The following is a 20,415-nucleotide window of genomic DNA, read 5'->3' on the forward strand; positions in this document are numbered from 1 at the left end:
GAGAGAAAAGTGGGGATTGTACATACCTTTAATCCGTAAACTCTCTGAGATCCCATCCTGCTGGAACAAGAACAGAAAGAAAAACAATACTTACAATACATTCACAGTACAGTATGTCAATAGAGACATCCACACACTTGACATTTGATGTTTTACACAGCCCACATACATTTGATTCCTGTTTTACTTCTACATACAATTGCATTATTACATTAACAATGCACTTTTTTAAACGACTGCTGCTCCTTTCTTTCTTTAAAAGTATGTTGTACATAATTTCTATGGCATATTGCCATAGAAAGCTGGAATATTCTTTCAAAATGTTGGTGCCTGAATTATTTGTCAGTATGAGTTAAATGATTCATTCATTCAGACCAGCCAGGGTGCGGCAGTCTCTCAACAAGTCTATTTCTAAAGGTTAAAGGATGCTTTATTCCAACGTTAAGGAGACAAATGGGAAATGTTAATGTTAGCTATCATTTTGCTTCCAAGGAAGACATACAACAGTGTCATAGGATGAAAAATAAAAGAAAAAATGTAACAAAATTCTAAACCAGAAGCTTTAGCTGACCCAAAATGAAAACTTGGTCATCATTTACTCGTCATTCTGACCTTGTTTTATTTTCTTGTAAAATACAACATAAGATTAGATTTTCCAAGCTGTTCTTTTCCATATGATGAAAGTCAATGTGCATATAAAATGTGCATATAAAGTGAACTAATGCTTCGTGAATTACAGTATGTGTCAGTATGCATAGTGACTAAATACATTTTTGTTGTATAGTTGAGCATTAAAATCTGTAATCAGTAAATATATCAGTAATTGGTCTTGATATAAGTAGATCAAAGAGATAATTAGGATATCTAGAGGGATTATTCGATTAATTTTGAGTGATTACCACGAGGCAGCAAATTACAAGCTTTCTCTGTTTTCCAAGGGCTTTGGAGCCATTTGTCCAATCTGTCCAAAATGAAACCAATGTTGCCCCTCCCCTTCCGGTGCCAGTTAAAAAGACAGTTTCACCATAGCACCTTCCTAACTGGAGCATAAACACCATCAGTTACGCACTTACAATTCCTCTTAGCTTGTGTTGTAGTGTACTTGAATGGTGTCTGTGTCACCAACACTTCTCTCCAGATCTTTCTCTTTTACCTACCATTTTTTTCCTCTTTTCACCATCTGACCTTGCAGTTCTTATTTAAAACTTATGTATACGCTGGTTGTTTCTTGATTCAATGTATCAAGGAAGGAGTATAATTGCCCTTAACTGTTATTCATTTCATGTTCAAAGTCACATTCCTGCAATAGTCGAGGGAGCATTTATCTTATGGTAACAGCTCATTCATTCCGTTGTGACGCTCTGAAGACTTTTGAGTCTATGTGAATAGATTAACTTCCTGGAATCAATTGTACATCAATTACGCAACTGAACTACAGAAATGAAATCGCAGCTATAATAAGATCCTACAAGACCCCGCCCTCCTTGCTTTATCTGACATGTGCGCCATCTGTCACTCAAAAATCTAGTTTGTTTTATTGGTCTAAATGTGGGGTGGAGCCCAATTTGGGCCATAATCTGAGTGTAGGTAGAGGAAGGATGGGGCTACTGTGAATTAAACCTTTGGCTTTGACAGGAGATTGGCTTTTGCAGAGCAGGACAAAGCTTCATACTATAAGCTGAATTACTCATGATGATTGAAGCAGGCCGATTTGAGGGAAAGCTAATGGGGTCACCGCTTATCTCTGTGCCTGTGCCAGAAAAACAGGCTCAACCCTGCAGCCCTCGCCCAACACACCTCCCCCTGTTTGAAACACATGCTTGGTACTTCAGTTCCCTTACCCTAGCCAGCCATCCTTTTGAATTTATATTGCTGGAATAACTCCACTCAAATGACACGATATGACCCTTAATATACGATTCTATTATAACATGAACACTAAGTATAATTATAATAAGTATAAATGCTTCTGGTTTGTTCTATAAAATACATTCTTATCTGAGGCTGTTTTTTGCAATTAATGGATATTTTCACACATTGTGGTCTGATGAGAAAGTTATTGTAAGAAAACTGCCAACTACATGTTCCCACAGTGTGCACTTCAACTATGTATGCCTTCTGATAGGCCTATGACAGCATTAACAATTAATAGTGAAAGAGAAGACCAAAGGGCATCTTCATTCATAATTTCTAGCTTTATTAAATGAATGTCTACATAAGAGAGTTGTGAGCATTAGTAAACAACACTGATACTTGAGTGGAGTGGGATATTCAAGGTTACCTTCAGAGAATTAATGGGTCAATAGGTTAAATGTGCACTTCAACCACATTTATAACCACAACGGTAGTAGTGATCTTCCACTTTTATTAGTGGGGCACATTAAGACTGAGCTCCACATTATTTTAAGAGTTTAATGTCAACTGATGCTCAATGCTCATAATCAGTGTTGGGGGTAACGCATTACAAGTAACCTGAGTTACGTAATCAGATTACTTTTTCAAGTGACTAGTAAAGTAACACATTACTTTTTCAATTTACAACAAAATATCGAAGTTACTTTTTCAAATAAGTAACACAAGTTACTTTTTCACATTTATTGACTGACAGCTCTCCTGTCCCTATGTTGAGAGAAATAAAGTGCAGAGGCGTTGTGTGCGCTGTGTAAACATGATGGTTATTGTAAATGTGAGCATTTACTCATCTCATTTGCACAAATACATTCAGTATTCCTCAAAATGAATAAAAACAGTGAAATGCAATCTCAGAATTTTACGCAATCCTGTAATAGTTAATATTAAATTACACAAATTACACAAATAAATACACTTTATGTATTTAATCTCACTTTATTAAACAAAGTCTTTGCTGCTGACCATCAATGATCTACTTCAGCCATACTGTACTAATAAGCAAAAATTACTTTAGATTGGATTTAGAAATAAGTGTTGAAATTCCTTCTCCTTGAGCTGCGCCCTTTACTGTACAGGCGTGAATATGCATTTCCTTCATATACTTGCATATACTTTATTCAGTTTTAAAAGTACACTATAAAAAAAGTGGTTATTGGCTCGTAATCATAGGGGAACCACTTTTGGTGCTATGTAGCACCATATCTTTAAAGGTTCTCTACAGCACTATCAAATGGTGCTATGTAGAACCCATAAGAGGTGCCATATCGCATTTTATTTCTTCAACTGGTGCAAAAATGGTGCAAAACAGCACCAACAGTGGTTCTTTGGCTTGTAAAGAACTTTTAAAAGGGCTTAACAGGTTCTTTGTACGGCAGTGGTGCTATATAGCACCTTAACCACCCCAAAGAACCACTGAAGAACCATACAGGGGCTTAACAGGTTCTGTATACGGTAGCGGTGCTATATAGCACCTCAGCCATCCCAAAGAACCGCCGAAGAACCACTAAAGCACCAAGATTTGGTGCTATACAGCACTTAAAGTGGTTCCCCTATGATTACGAGCCAAAGAACCACTTATAGTACTATATAGCACCATTTTTTTTAGAGTGTAACTTTCCCCAACACTGCACAAAATAATAATAACAATAATAATAATAATAATCTTATAATTATTATTATTACTACTATCCCTATTTCTCAGATGCAAAACAAATGTAAAACATCCCATTCTTTTCCTCTGTTGCTAAATAAATAAAAAATGCTAAAAGATTTATTGTAAATAAATCAGACTTAAACTGCACTGCACATTAGAAGAATAAATTGGCTGACATGATACTAACGCTCTAGTATCAGTTCCCTACAAGAAATAAAAATTCACAGGAAGCCCATAATCTATAAAACACTGCATATATCTGCCTATGCCATCTGTCAAATTCTAATGAACTAATAATTAACACCAAACTGCATGCATAAATGGAATATTTTGATAGCATGACAATACTAAAAGCTGTCTGAATCGGTAACAGATGAGAAATGGAGAGAATATTTTCTAAAAGCCTGGGTGTGTTTTTACTCTCAGGCTGTTTTCTCATTTGGTTGAACTGCCTTCTTTCCACATTGTACTTTTGGGTCAGGACTATGCCATGACTACATCATCTCTAACAGTAATTCTCTAATGGCAGCTGTTTATGTAGCTAGGTAACGACTCAGGAGGAGAAGACGCCAGTTTCACCGTGTTATTGAAGTACTTGTCTCTTTGGATTTACCAGCAGGTTTAACATGCAAACAACGACACTTCAGTTTGTCTGTTTGTAAGCTGCAGATGTATTGCAAGAGATGCAAAGAATGCAAGATGCTATGAGAAATGCTTTAAAGTGTAATGAGTGTGACAGGGAGCATGCAAAGATGTAAATTTTACATTATCAATAACGATTCATTTACTTAATTTACTCCAGACCACATTTTCAAGAGAAGCTTTCATCAAAGGTTTAGAGTTTCCGGTAACTGGAAAATAAACATGTCTTAAAGGGACGATTTTTGTGACCCCCTGCCCAGCTGTTTATGTTGTTATAAAAGGAAAGTGTTCCCATGAGTCCCTGTTCTGTCAGTCAGTGCCCTCCCTCAGTCGGAATTTAATTGATCCGTTACATAATATGAACGTTCGCTCATGGAGATGATGAAGGAAAAAGAGAAGAGGGAACCAGTGGAGCTTGTTAGAGCTGCATTACGCCTCAATTGCTGGTATCTGACTGTGTGTGTCCACAAAGCTCGCTGCAATGGCCAGTCAATAAACATTCAATTACACAATCACGCTGCGCTCTTTCATCATGATGTCAGCGCAGCAGGAGTTTTCGCCTGGAGTTTGAAATGTCCAGACCGAAAGATCCAATACGTTTTAGTCTAAAGAAATACTGTTATGCATATCTGATATTCGGTTCATGACAATAATCAAACCAGAAGCGCTCGATGCCATGCGGATTTCCATAGCAATTAGCATTGTAACTGGCCACACAGAAGTCTCCTCTTGTAAAGGGATGGCTAATGAAATAGGAAAAATCGATACCTTGTGACGGAATCTGACGAGAGGTCGATACCCCAGCGGGCTAAATCCTTCTTTGCCTGGACGTGCCTCTGCGATCAGCGCTGCCCCCCAGAGCAGGACAGCTGCCCACCATCTTCTGGAGCCTCTCATTACCCTCCTGTAATAAAATAAAAGACATGAATACACAAATAAACAACGAACCGTGTAGGTTAAGTCAAGCGGGGCATTTAAAGCCTTTTGAAACAAACAATGCATCACAGCTCAGCTAATTAGAGCAGACAAAGGAGGATGCCAATCTACTGTGGGTTTAAACTAATGCTTTCAATAAGAAGCCCACACTCAATGGCAAGATTAAATCTACTTTGAATCAATTAAGGAATAATGAGCACCATGAGGAAATAAAGATAAAGCTGAGAAAAAGGATCAATATATTACTGTGATGACGGAGAGCGCATTAGATTGCAGTTCTTTTTAAGTCAAGCACACATACTGAGGTAACATTTAGATTAAGTCCTGATATGAAACAGTTTCATGCCTTATATCAGTGGTTTAAAAAAAAAAAAAAAAACGGGGGTCCAAAGACCCCCAGGGTGTCTGTGTAAAAGTTTAGAGAGCAAAAGTGTAAAAATAAAATAAAATAAAATGATATACTTGTATATATGTATGTATGTATGTATGTATATAAACAAGATTAAACTAACTAGAAACTAACTAAATATATAAATAGAACATTGACTAAAATAAATAAATGATAAAAATGATTAATATAAAGACATTAAAAATAATAAAAATTGATTAAAACAAATAAATAAAAAAAATTGATTTAAATAAAATGATTAAAATAATTAATAAATAATAAAATGCCTTAAATAAATAAATAAATAAATAAACATTAGTGTATGGTAAGACTTTATTTTACAGTGTCCTTGTTACATATACTTACCATAGTAATAATAGTTAATTATGCGTAATTATATGCAACTAACCCTCAACCAAACCCTTATCCTACCCTAACCCTATAGTAAGTACATGTTGTTAATTAATCTATGTACTTAAATATATAATTACACTGTAACAATGACACCTTAAAATAAAGTGTAACCCAGTGTAGAATACTAGAAACAAGTAATAATGCAATGTAATAGAAATTATTATTATTGAACAATATCCATTTTTTCACATCGAAGAATTTGGGGTTCAGTGGCATCTAAAAGACTGAAAACCCCTTCCACATGTGAAAAAATAAGGTATCTAAAAATATATTTGCATTCACTAAAAACAAATGTGCCATGTTTGCGCACAGTATTTCATTGGAGCTTGAAGTCCCTTGAGAGTTTCTGTCAGAGAAAGCAATGAAGCAACAAGTCAGCTCATAAACATAACAACAATATATAGAAAAATAAATAAAACAAATTAAAATCAGTAAATATGGATAATAGTACAAAGCAACGGGGACCATTTTGTTATGGTTTCAAATGAGTAGGATGTACTCCGAGGCCGCCCTCGTCACAGGTCCCAGGATGATTGCTGTGTGAGAGAGTTGTCCTGCAGGAGTTCAGGGATTTGGAATGGAAACAATAGTTTAGAATGACATGGCATTGGTTTTTTAGAACCAAGCAATTCAGAAGATATTCTTTTCATTGAGCTGTCCAAGCACCATCCATATTTCACATCATCAGTTTGAAATCAGGCACATGACTGGCCCAAAAATGAGCAAGCACTCTCGATGCAAACCTGTGCTACCCATCTGTGCTTTTATTTCAATCTTGCCATGCATGACTGTCATATTTCAGGCTGTCTGTATGCCAAAAAGAGAGGGAGCATTAAGGAGGAAGATTGAAAGCTGTGCAACCACCTATAGGGACAGTCATCATAACTTTATCAGGTGGCCATAAATCGTCTATGCCACATCTATGCCAAGTGTCTTGGCATTGACTTTCAAATGAGGGATGTCTATCACTCACAATGTTCACAATAGATCATCGTGTGACAGTCTCACAGCAGGAAGAGCGGTACGAATGTCTCCTATTGCATCTAAACTGTACTTGCCCACAGTCACAGCAGCAGTGATTGTTTACTGATCAGTGCTGCCATGTATTCAGAGCATGATCTTCTGAACCATCCTCTATTTCCGTCTCTTGGTACACCCCCATGCTTGAGTAGACTAGAGTAATAATGCTGTGTTGGTAACAATGGCATTGCAGACATTTGTAATCTTTGTAGTAATAATTTATGCCACCCTCTACAAAGTGTTTAGTTTTTGGTCATACAAAACTGACCATATGAGGTTGGTAAGGTTGCCAAAGTGGCTCTTCAACTGCAAACATTACAAGATGAAATGAGAGTCAACAACTGCTTTTGAAATTAAATGAGTGTAAAGCTTCACTAGAAATTAATGTGAACCAGACTCAAAAGTCTGGCTATAAAAGACTAACTATTGCTTAACATCAACAAGACCAAAGAGAGAGAGAGAAAAGGCATTAGACAACATCTCCACTTCCTCAGGGGGCTAAAACATCTGGCCTAAATCTTGACCAACAACATCACTGTCAACTCCGACAGGAAGGTCCTTTTGCAGGTGGTGACCACAACATATGTCCTGATGGCTATTCAGCATTTATATGGGTCCAATCAACTTACCACGATGGACATCTACACCATGTACATTTAAGAAAGCAGCATTGCTTACATCTAATTCAATCTGTTTGTTACTCTCTGCTGAGGGAAACAGCTCTGACTAATTGAACTGTGAATTGTGACTAAAACATGCAGGGTTGCAAAAGATGCATAAATATTTGGATTACACACTGTATAACACAAAAGGACAGTGTATCAATAGTATACACAGGTTCAAGAAATACAGAACAACAGTATTTCATTGTTCGCTTAAATCTGTTCAGCGGTCCCAAAGGTCTGGTTACTGGATTTCATGGCTGGAAGCTACAGCAATAACAAACACACCGTTCTATTAGCACTTACTGTACATACAATTGTTTGCTTTGGGGAAGAAGAAAAAAAAAAAACATTTATGTGTTGGTTTCATTTGTGCAAATATGTTTTCGGCTGAAATGGTCTTTTCAACATCAAACTAAACTGACCAGCTGGGGTGAATTTGAAGACCTAATAAAACATTCATCATGCAACAAAGCATACAGAGAGAGTCAGAAAAAAAAGTTACTTTGTCTTACTTTCCCTGCTTTTATTCCCTAGCCTGTTGCTCATGTCTGTGCATTTTTAAATGTTTATTTTGGACCTAATTATGCTCTGCACGTTTATGATCTGTGATTTAAAAGCAAGCAAAAGTCTCTGCCAATTGAAAGCATCTCTTTCTAAAATCGATCAGTAAACATGAAATCCTTATATGACACCCTTTTACCTGCTTTTCAGTTCAGTTACTGACGAATGTCACGCAACCTAAATAATATTCATGAGTCAGTTGTCTAATTAATATTCATAATTGTTCCTACACCCCTGGAGGCAGCTTTATTGTGTTCTCAGCAAATTCTGACAGTGAAATAGTGTAATTTCTTTGTATATTCATAAGAGCGCAACCCAGATCTTTCTGCAATCTTGCTCCCTCCTGTGTCTCATCCTGAGAATTTGAGATGCAACTGTTTACGCCATGTCCAAAGAAGTGACAGCGACTGTTAAAGTTTGGAAATGCTCCACTAACAAATCCCTGTGAAAATCTCGCCTGTATTTTGCAGTCTGTCAAACCGTTGGGCTGTGGGCAGTGACAGATGTTGGCCATTTGTGTCAACGTGACTTTTCTGTCATTGTGTAAACTGTCAGCAGAACCTATAATTATACTGGACTGTACAAAGAGGCTTGTGTTGAAAAAAGACAGAATTTGCCTGCAATACTGTTAAACCTCATGAGTGTCCTAAAGGTCATGCAAAATATCTTTCTTCGGCTTTGTTTCAATATCATTAAACTGCAGTCAGTGTTTAAATGTCATCTCGCAAAATGAAAACCTGCAAAACTCTCAACCACCACTAACTATTTTTGGTTTATATCTCATACAGTTAGTTCAATTAAAGGGAAACTTTCTTCTGCAGAACACAATATATTTTGAAACTCAGAAGGCTCTAAACATATCAGACCATATTGACGTTCACTGTATGGGCAAAAACGCATTTTCGAAATATCTTTTGTGTTCCACAGAAGACAGTCATAGACATTTGGAACAACATGAGGGTCAGTAGGATTGATGACAGAATGCAACAGTATGAAATACTCCCTATATTTCGTTATCAAGCAATACATGCTGACAATAGAGTGCTGGAGGGATGGCATTATTTTTGTAGGCCAAAACCCAAACACAAATTAGCATTAAACATAAAACACACCAGTAATACCCCACTCGTGATTTTTTAAAGCTAAGTGTCTTGAAAAAGGTGGTTGCTAACAAGTTGCTAAATAAGAATACAGAGGTTTTCAGGGACATTAAACATCATCATGCCGAACAGGTAAACTCATCTATGCACTAGTCCACTTTCACAGCCTCGTTGTGTTTATAATCATGCTCTTGCAAACTATTCTAACTTACATTTTTTAGAGAATATTATTATTATTATTTATTTATTTTTTAAAAAGACTGAAAGAGTTGTCAGAAGCTTGGTGGTGGTGACATTGCAGTTGAGTGACCATGGTGTAGTTCATTTATAGCCTATAGTAGCTTTTGATTTCTGGCGATTGTATTTAGGCTTCAAAATTCATGTAAGTTATGTTCTCGATGCACAGAATGTGTAATTATCACAAACCTTTTCCTGTTGATCCCAGAGCTTATTTTTGACAGTAAAATACATTGTCACTGCAGAATAAAAAAAACATTGTCACTCTATTGCAGGTCAGCAATGACCAGGGATCTTTTACTTCAGACCTACAGGTGAACTGGGAGATTTTAATGAGTTTATGAACATCTGCAATGCTCATAAACTCACTCATATGGAGCGTTTCCTTATTAAAGTTGTAAAGCAGAGCTGGAAAACAGTAAAGTGATTAAAAACCTGTTGGTGCACAGGATCCTCACTCTCATGCCCAAGGTCTGTTTATATTTACAGCCAAAAAAAAAACTCATACATTTTTACAAACTATATATATAGTTTAAGTCTTTAACTTCAATATTTGATCACTGTTTTGTAACAGAAATCTTTCAGAGATAGTATCATATTTGTGTCACAAGTGCAAATCTACACTGTAAAAAATGGCCGTGATTTTAACGGTAAAAGACTGTAAAAATGCTACGGTGAAAAACAGTTAATTAAACCTTCACAAAGACCCGCCCCGCTTAGTTACTGTTGCTTTGTCCGACAAGCCATGGCCATGTCACGCCACACAGAGTGAAAAATACATTGCGGAGCAAAGAGGACACTGACAACACGTCGACAGACAAGACAGAGCAGGTTACTTGTGATATTAAATCACAAGTATGGTAAATTATGGTAAATTAACATTATATCAGTTAATAAGTTTTTTTACCGTAAATTTAACGTTTTTTTTTTTTTTTTTGTAAAAAACCCCAGTTATGAAACATAATTATTACAATATAAACCTTTAAATTATATGGTTTTGAACTGTAAACTAGACAGTAAACTAAGTGTTGTCCCATAAAAAAATATATAAATTAGTGCTGGCAACCACAGCTATCGTTTTTTTACCGTAAATTTTACGGGGATTTTTTTTAAAGTGTAGGATGTTAATGGATTTGTCATGTGAAGTGTTTCATTAGGGGCTTTTATTCCAAAAGCACACACATTTAGATAAAAATTGATGGATTTTACGCTATCACACGACCAATTCGTACGTATTTTACGAGGTGGCTAATTCGTACGACCTCACGAATTTACACGATTTGTCTAAACCCCAGTGACAGGTAGGTTTAGGGGCGGGTTTTGGGTAGGTCATTCGTACAAATTCGCACGATTTAGCAACCTCGTAAAAAAACGTACGAATTGCCGTGAGATCGGGTTGGATTTTATATGTTTATGTCGTAATTCTCCATATTCAAATAAATAATGAGCTTTCATCAGTGCAACACCTCTCTTATTGATTCATTTATCAGAGGTTGCCCAAGCATTTACATAACCATGTCATTTGATGACAGCATTGGGGGTAAAAATTTGGGGTTTCAGTAATTTTTTTTTTAGGAAAAAATAAACAATTTTTTTTAACAAAGACACATTAAATTGTTTAAAAGTGGCCGTAAAGACATTTACAATGATACAAAAGATTTTTGTATCAAATAAATGATGTTTTTTTTTTTTTTTTTTTTAACTTTCTACTCCTTAAAGAATCCTAAAAAAAGTGTAACCATTTCTATAAAAATATTAAGTAGTTTTCAACACTGATAGCAAGAGGAATGTTTCTTGAACGCCAAATTAGCATATTAGAATTATTTCTGAAGTATCATGTGACACTGAAGACTGGAGTAATGATGCTGAAAATTCAGCTTTGTCATCACAGCAATAAATTACATTTTAAAATATATTAAAATAGAAAACAGGCTGTTTCTGTTTATACAGAAGAACAGGAAAGAGCCAGAAACATTTTTACAGATGAAAAACATAGCCAATAAACACATTTCATGATTCATGCTCTTCATGCAGTCTCAAGTGATTTTACAAGAAAAACTTTCTTCTAAGCCAGAATGGAAATGAAACGTAAAAGTGTATTTCACAGAAAAATTACAGACATAAGCAATAATGTAAATGTCAAGCAAACTACTACACTACTACAACAGACTAGTACAAAAAAACAACAACAGCAAACACATGCATTCTGCTTGCACTTAACTATTCAAGAAACCACAAAGTAAATTATATTTTACCACTAGAAAAGTGAATTACAATTAACTTGTTGAATTAATTTATCATGTCAAAACCCAGGATGCATTTGTAACCCCTCCAGTTCTACCACTCACACCACTCTGAGCAAGATTCAAACTGATGTTTCCAGCATTGGAGGTGGGCTTGCTAACAAGGACGCTAAAAACTGCAGCCTCTAGCATCAGTCACTATTGTGCCTCTTGAGGCTAAGGGAGTGAGGTTTACATGCACAGCTCTTACTATCTTGCTTCCGTTACACATTGTTACCGCCACAATGCATCCATGGTAATCCCACATGCTCCCCTTTATTTGCTGTATATTGGAAAATGTATAAAAAGCTACAAATCGTCTATTTTCTGCCTCATTCCATGATAAGGATCGAAATAAGATAAAAATGAAAGTTGCTTTTTACACATTTTGGTGTATTTTGAGCAGAATAAATAGTCAAAAGTTGTTATGTGTATATTTAGCTTACTATGCTAAGCTAACACTATTATAGCTTACAGTATGCTGTGTTCAGGTCCCTTTGGGAAGTTCCAGCTTACAGGTTTGTCAATTTACAGAAATCGTAATGACAATGGATGATTTTAAACAAAGCATGTATATGAGTCATGTATAAGATTTTTTTTTTTTTTTTTTAAATGTTCTTTTGTTGAGTTGTTTACATGTTTAAGATGTAATGAAAAATCCATAATGAAGGTCTAACATTCTCCATATTTAATTTATCATCTGTGTATTCTGTTTCTGTGCAACATCTCTTACGTAAATCAATTTAACAATCTTCAGTAAGAGTAATGAAGTGTAAATTAAAATGGCTTAAGCCATATATCTGAGTTTACTTCAACTAGAAACCAAGGCACTAACAAAGAGAAAATTTCTTTATCAATGAGTTAAATATTTTCTATCACATCACAAATGTTGCAAAACATTCAAGCTCACACATAGAGGTCTTCATGTGACCAGATAAACCTCACATAACCAGGGTTTAGCCGGGCAGGTCAACCACGTGCTGGTTCTTTAACCAGATTAGCATGAGGAGAGTAAGCTTTATCCATCCCAGAGTACATAAATATCCCTGACTCATTACACCCAGAATACAAAGTCTGCAGAAAAACAAAGATAAAAACATGCTGGCAGGAACACACAATCACAGATGAGAAAAGAGATCAGGACTTGTGTAAACGTTCTGTTCGTGTGTACCTGGTGGCATTATTTATTGTTGCTCATCATTTTCATAGACGTGTTATCTTGTTATACAGATATCTCTCCCAATGCAGCACTGTAATCACAAAAAGCGTGATTTGCTGCATGCTTTGAACACAGAGCTGTACTGCATATCTCCTATTAAGTCCTTTGTGCATTAAAGAAATGTCACTGATAAAGAAATGTCAAAAGTTGAGAATGTGTAACTGTGTGTGTGTGTGTGTGTGTGCTCATGCACGTGTGTCAACAGTGCACTGATTTTTTAGTTATTTTTTTTACATTTTTTACATGGACATTTTGCATTTGAAAATATCCAATAAATTATATCTCATCCCAGATTTCCATTAGGAATCAAGTGCTGACCCAACACTGTACCAAAATTGCTTAATAATAATAATAATAATAATAAGTTAATGAACTAGAAGTCTTAATAATAAGGAAATAAACGTACACAAAAATAATTCAAACTTTAAAAGTTATTAATTTTAACATAAATGGCATAAGCTGAGTATAATGCAAAGTAATTGTTTCATTTTGTCCAGTGTGCCAAAGATGTTGTTGATGATGTTGTTGAATATTTTATTTTATTTTATTTTATCATTGTTTTCCAATCAGAAAATATATCTTAATGCTTCAGTTTAACTTCGTGTTCCCTCGCAAAACTTTTGTGTTCCTTGCGAAAGAATGCAATGTTTCTGAGGGGAACTGTTACGTCCCGTATTGTTTTGGGAGGGTTGTTCTCCTTTTTTCTCTCTCTTCACTATCTCATCTCATAGGTCCTATGATTGGATGATGTTCCTGCCAGTCATCGGGTCCACACGTTTGTGTTGGGGTTTAGTTAACGTGTTTATGTTTTATTGATTTCTTTTCTTTAGCACCGCTCTTGTCCTTCACTTTGTTATCGGTTAATCTTTTACTTTTGTATATAATTTGTAAATAGATATTTATTTGTTTTGGATGTATATTTGGTTCACTGTTTATTGTATTATTGGCTGTTTTATTACATTGAATTATTTTTCTTACTAAAAGCAAGTACAAATTCAGTTTTTGTCTTTGCCTGTTTCTTAATTTCACACATCACATCTCCTTAATAGAGCAAAGCATCTTACTTTTAACAGCATTTTATTTATTAAATTTTCATGTGTTACGTCCCCATAACCTCTAGACGTCAAGTATATAGGGGGACGTAACATAATTGGGGGCTCGTCCGGGATTCGAACCCTCTCACAGCGCAAAACATTTTGTCAGTAAATGCAAAATTTATAGGGGAAATGTGAAACATTGGCGAGAAAAAACGCAAAAGCACTGACAAGTATTTTTTTTTTCTCCCATATCTTTTTTTTTTTTTTTCCCTTCACCACGTCCCTTTAGGGGCTCTCTAGTTTTCAAACCAATATGTGTGTGTATATAGCCTACATAAATACATTAAAAAAACATATGCATGGCAACAGAAGAAGAATTTATGTGCAAAAAGGGGGAATCATTCATTGTAGGTATTAAAAAAAAAAAAAAAAAACAGGTTCAACATTTTCAAGTCTAAACTTGAACTTTTCCTGTTTCCTTTCTTGTTCAGCTCAGAAGGGTCTAACACAGAGCGGAGACACAAATGCGTAAATCCTTCCAGTTTTACGTGGAAATTGAGCTCAGAGCTAAATCACTCTTTAGAGGTAATCTTTCTTGAAATCCAGCACAGACGTACATATCCAGGAGGATAAACAAGTTTCAAATCAAATTCAGAATTGAGGCAACTGAGCCACCAACTTCAGTAGAAGACTTGTCTGTGTTATCACAACTGTGCTACATTGCTGAGGGGAGATTACACACAATGGCTCACATCTCATCTCTATTTCTCTTGATAAAACCATTTGGTCCCTATCGAAGCCAATGTTCAACTGGACTAAAACCAGATTAATGTGCAAACATACCTATGAGCATTCTGAAATATCTCCCATAGGGGTTCTCCCACCTTGAATGACTCACTTCGCAGTCTCCCCCACCCACAAACATGAGTTCTCTGAGCACGCTGGGTAATATGCTAATCAGCCTAGATTGTAAGGCAGTCCCCTGGGCAGAGCATAAGGATTTCTCTAAATGGTTCTGCTCTCGTTTTTGAGCATGTGTGGTCTTGCTCTTTGAAATCTAATAAGATGAGAGGCGTAACAACAGGACCAAACACTCGTAAAGTAGTCATGCCTGAGGGAGCTCTCTTGTTTGCACTCCCCCTCAAGTACTGTATCCTCTAACTGAGACCATCCCCAAAACATCCATCTCAACCTACATTTCACTAAATTCACTCGAAGGGTTTAGCCTTATGCGAAAGATGAGATCTTAAAGTGATATTTTACCCGCAAATGAAAATTGTGTCATCATTTACTCACCCTCATGTCATGTCCAAACCTGTATGACTTTCTATTGTACAACACAAAATGAGATTTTCTGAAGCATGATCCATATTTTTTAATGCGATTACAATTAATAAGTCATTAAAGTTTCAGGATGTAAAAGTACTATAAAAAGTAGTTCATAAAAGTAGTTCACACATTCTACTTTAAAGCTGCAGTACGTAAGTTTTGCCTCTTTGTTGCCATCTCTGTTTGAAACCTGCAATTGCAGTTATTTGCGGAATTATCATCTTTATGTGGGTTGTGCATCGGCACGGCTCCTCGTGCGGATGAATCTAATGTTTGCTTTCAGTCACCACATCGGTGTGGATACTGTACTTCAGAATCACAGATTCTACGTTTTGGAAGTATGACCAAAAATAAGGATTTTCACCGGAAAATGTCATCTAAAGGAGTAAGTAACAAATCTGCCACTTTTGTTCTGACCGACTGAGAAAAAAGCATAAATCGCTCTGCCAGCGGTGATTAAATATAACGATCGCTTGGCTCGGATCACGTCAAACCGTGCAAATGATTATTATTGTTAAATTTTGTTCTCAAATGTTTGTTCTAATGTTAACAACATCAGTATTTGGACCTTTCTGGATTACAATCCGCCATCAAAATGATTAGTTTAATTATTTCAGCTGCTGTGAGAAAAGGCTATAAATGATCCGCTACTAGTAGCATCCTCACATGGTATATAGCCTACTAGCTGGGACTCATTCTGTTTACAGACATGACGTAATGACGCAAAGACAAACGGCTACATGCTCGAATTTTCTCGTGGAAACCCACCAGTACCGTGTTTTATTATAAAACATTCTTACAAGCTTACCGTTGTGAATTGGGCTAAGGTAAGGAGATAGTTTTGAACATTGAACATTTTGAACAGCAGCTTTAAGTTTATACAAAAGAAACTGTGTGACAAACAGACAAAATTTAAATTATTTTCTGATATTGTTTCTGTGAGCTGCCACAACCTTATTACTGAGTCAGTGCGTTTTTGAGAATCAGTCAAGGATTTTTTAACTAAAACCAATGGTTCACTTAAAAGATTTGACTCAAAAAGAATTATTTATTTGCTACATCTCCAAAGATTTTTCATGTATTATAAATGCAAGATAAACACAACCAGGAAATTCTTCACAGTTTCTTTGTTTGTGCTCTATGGTAGAAAGAAACTCACTCGAGTTCTAAATGACATGAGGGTGAGTAAATGAAGACAGAATTAAGTTAGGATGAAATATTCCATTAACAATAATTTTATCCTTAATATTTTTAGACACAACAAAAGCATCTGTATTCCACGATGAAACTTCTGCAATTAACAGTGCAATTTAAAGTAATTTATTTTATTCATAGTCTGAGTCAGTGTCATTACAAAATTATGATCTGCAATGAAGCATCCTGAGCTTTTAGTTTAGTTTGTCATGACATTGCTGGGCTGCTTAGCGTTTCTCCCCGGGTAATCTGGAGTCATTAAATGTGGTGCACACACTCAACCTTAGCAGCCAGCCGAGGTGAGATTAGAGCGGAGAGACAGGACGCAGCTTCTGTTATGTTATGCAACAGATACACTGCTTTCTAGAGCTGTACCTGTATTTCGGGACAGATGCTACCATGTGAAATTGGCACCTGCATCCATTAAAATGTGACATTCAGTAAGGCAGCTCAGGCTGTCAAACTGAGGCTCTGCGTATCCCACAACACGAACACACACACATGCATGCAAGCACACACGCACAGAGAGAAACACACATATAATACACAATGACAGTCCAAAAGAGCATGACCCCATTGGCCAGAGTTTAAAAACCAAAAACCCTCCTTCACAAAGACTGGCCTTTTGTCTGTGTGCAGACATGCTCCAGAGCTCACACCTAGAGCACCTAGAGAACACACACACACACACACACACACACACACACACACACACACACACACACACACTGCATCAGTAGGATCAGACAGCCAGCCCACCAATCTGGGAACAAGCCTGAGAACAAGCTGAAAATATCCTGACAATTTCCCTATGTGAGTTCAAATCACTTTTCCAAGCTCGGCTTTGTTCTTTAATCTATTCAACTTCAAAACGATGGTTGTACAATATAATTAATTTCTTCCAAGCCCAAAGCCAGATCCAGTATGTTGTGAATATGCCCTGTCAAACTCAAATGTTCTCTATCAAGCAGAAATCAAGTCAGCCATACAGATTCACCATATTCAATAGAAATGAGTTGATTAGATATGGGTTGTTGCCCTAAGTGAGTTTATATAGACCATGCACAAATGCAATTATAGATCTGGGAATGAAAAAGGACAACAAATAATAATTAAAATAAATAAATAAATAACAGAGATAAATGCATAAAGGGGATAAAAACAAAACCATATTAGGGGTCATGAACTGCATTTTTTATTTTATTTTATAATGTTCTCTGAGGTCCACTTATAATGTTATCAATATTTTACATCAAAAACATCCTAATTTAGAAGTAATAGACTATTTTCCATTCTGTTTTGACCCTCTCTTTCGAACACTCAGTTTTGATGGCCGTGCCTCATTTAAGACTTGGAAGTAAACACCAGCTGCTATGATTGGGTAATAGTTTTGCATATTAAAATAGTGTTCAATGTCCCCACCATTACACATGTGGAATTGTTTTGAAAACTTCCGATGCTGAAAAATATCTCATTACATAGTTGAAACAAATTGAAACATTTATGCGTATTACATATGTTTATAAGTCTTGGTTGTGGCAAATAAAGTTTAAGTACTTGGAGTTACCACAGTTATAGTTGACAAATGATAAACAGTGTTTAATGAGACAGAATTATGAATGAATGTGCCACTGTTTGTCACACTGTCATTCTTATTGGCTATTCATAGTTCATCCTCCTCGACAAAGTGAAAAACGTATCCACCTTATTCCTGACGAATTTATATATACGTTTATTAATATACGTTTTGAATTATGGGTGGCACTTCCAATTTGGGGAACTTCCATTCAAAAAGACTGAAACGAATCGAAGGATGCCCTACAAATAAAGCTTATGCGTCAGTTTGACTGAAATGAGCTGTCAATTTTCCTTCATGTTTTATTTTCAGACATCATGAGAATAATGTAACGTGTGGTATTTTAGCATGACAAGTTATAACAAGAATATCTATGGCAAGAGCTCTTTTCAGTAGCTGAATTCTTTTCCTCATGATTATTTTACGTTTTCCCTTTGCATTCCGCTGTAATAGTATGAAAAAGGACAACATATACTGCACATTTGTGGTCTGTTCTACCGATTTAATTTACGATATATCCCATTAATAATTCACTGGAATGCAAGAAATAATCTCTCGTTTTTCTCCTCAAATGCTCGCATCTCTTTTCAGGTTTGTTTTCACAGGTAAATATAATTAATTATCTGTCAAAATGATGGAAATCACTTTGAAATAGTATCACGCAATGCTTAAGTTAATGAACATGTTTGATTAAGGCAACGTATGTTATATCATATAGATATATATTACTACAGTGATATTTAACCCGTCCGTTATTGCTGTGAAAAGAATCCTGCTTTGGGGGTTATTCATGGTCTGTTGAAAGTACCTTGTGGATGCTTTTTTACTTTTAAATGTCCTTTTAATGTTCAGTAGTTGAAGGGTGAGTAGAATAATGTCATCTCATTGTACCCAGTTAAAAAAAACAACATATTATTGTGTTCATACAGCGAGCCTTTCACTGACTGTTTACAGCTTAAAGGAAGTTACGTCCATAATTCACAGGTAGCATCATGGGGCACAGGAATAAGCACATTTGCAGTGTTGTGTTTTAGATAAAATTAAATTTTTGTAATGTCTTACTTATGACAAAACAGAAAACCTTGCTCACTGAAGCTTTTATTCATGATTACAGCGAATGGCTTTGATCAAAACAATAACAAAAAGCAGCGCTTTATTCCGTATGCGATAATACAATGCATTAACTCCATAAATGCCGAAGCAAAGGAAAGAACAGGAAATCACAACTATCACAACTATCATCAGTTTGACCTGCGGCGCTTCAGTATAAATACTCAGTATATATCAAACGATCTGTATCAGACAAAGCAATAGTCTGACATGGTAAAAAGACTGTTAGTCACACTTGTGTTGCGAAATTACTGTCGATCCAATGTAGTTGACACTGCATCATCTTTTATTTTCAGTCTCTCTGAAAAGCTTGTGTTGAACTATGTCTTGTTTAAAAATGAATCCGCAAGTAAAATGAAGCGAACAAACGAACATTGTCTTACTAATACGATCTGACTGGTTCATCCATGCTTTTTTAATCTTAGTGTAACATAGTGGTGTGGGACGAATGCGCACAACGAAGGATTGGAACCCAGTCTTTATTAACTCTAACAGAACACTCACTTTAATACAAACAATACTGGACAACGAAACTGACAGTGAATAACCATGGAAACAAACTAGTAAAGGGAACACAGGCAAAACAGGAACAGAACACAGAGAAAACACACTGCAAAACATCTTGTAATCCTCAGAGGCATCTCTAGTTTTGTCTCTGGAATAATCTTGTGTTTGCGTCTGTCTCGTATTTACTACTACATGACATGCTTGAATCGGTAGGTGGGGCTAAAGAGGAAATGATGTAGAAGTAGGTGTTGATCTTCTTCTGCAGAGGCGGTCTTTCGTCACACTATGACGTAATAATGTGACAAAATCAGAAACGAGTCATTTTATGAACTTGGTTTCAATAAAAGCTGTTTTTTGAAATAACAAAGAAGTTTTGAGCTCTGAAACTTAAAGGATATTTTTATACCATGACCTCTTATATGTCAAAATATCAAGGAAAATTAGATTTCTCAATTCATGACCCCTTTAAATGGTTTTATACAAATGAAAGACAGCTTGTACACTAGTAACACTTCACAAGATTTACTCTACCGGTCAAAAGTTGGGAATAATTAAGATTTTTTTAATGTTTTTGAAAGAAGTCTCTTATGATCACCAAGGCTGAAGATAGATACAGTAAAAATAGTAATATTG

At 35.9% G+C, this 20,415-nt stretch overlaps 1 protein-coding gene across 4 annotated transcripts in view; it reads right to left on the minus strand.

Annotated features, from left to right (window-relative positions):
• Positions 1-20,415, minus strand: part of fstl5 (follistatin-like 5) — a 158,495-nt gene that overhangs the window by 131,147 nt on the left and 6,933 nt on the right. For 2 of the 4 annotated variants that reach the window (XM_051860491.1, XM_051860493.1), the window contains exons 2-3: positions 4,976-5,111; positions 27-60 (exon numbers count right to left, since the gene is read on the minus strand). In XM_051860491.1, the coding sequence (XP_051716451.1) occupies positions 27-60; positions 4,976-5,111 (170 nt within the window). The remainder of the gene's footprint in view (positions 1-26; positions 61-4,975; positions 5,112-20,415) is intronic. The other 2 variants (XM_051860492.1, XM_051860494.1) reach the window with 1 other exon arrangement.

The sequence above is a fragment of the Ctenopharyngodon idella genome, chromosome 14 (genome assembly GCF_019924925.1).
Source record: "Ctenopharyngodon idella isolate HZGC_01 chromosome 14, HZGC01, whole genome shotgun sequence".
Lineage (NCBI taxonomy): Eukaryota > Metazoa > Chordata > Actinopteri > Cypriniformes > Xenocyprididae > Ctenopharyngodon > Ctenopharyngodon idella.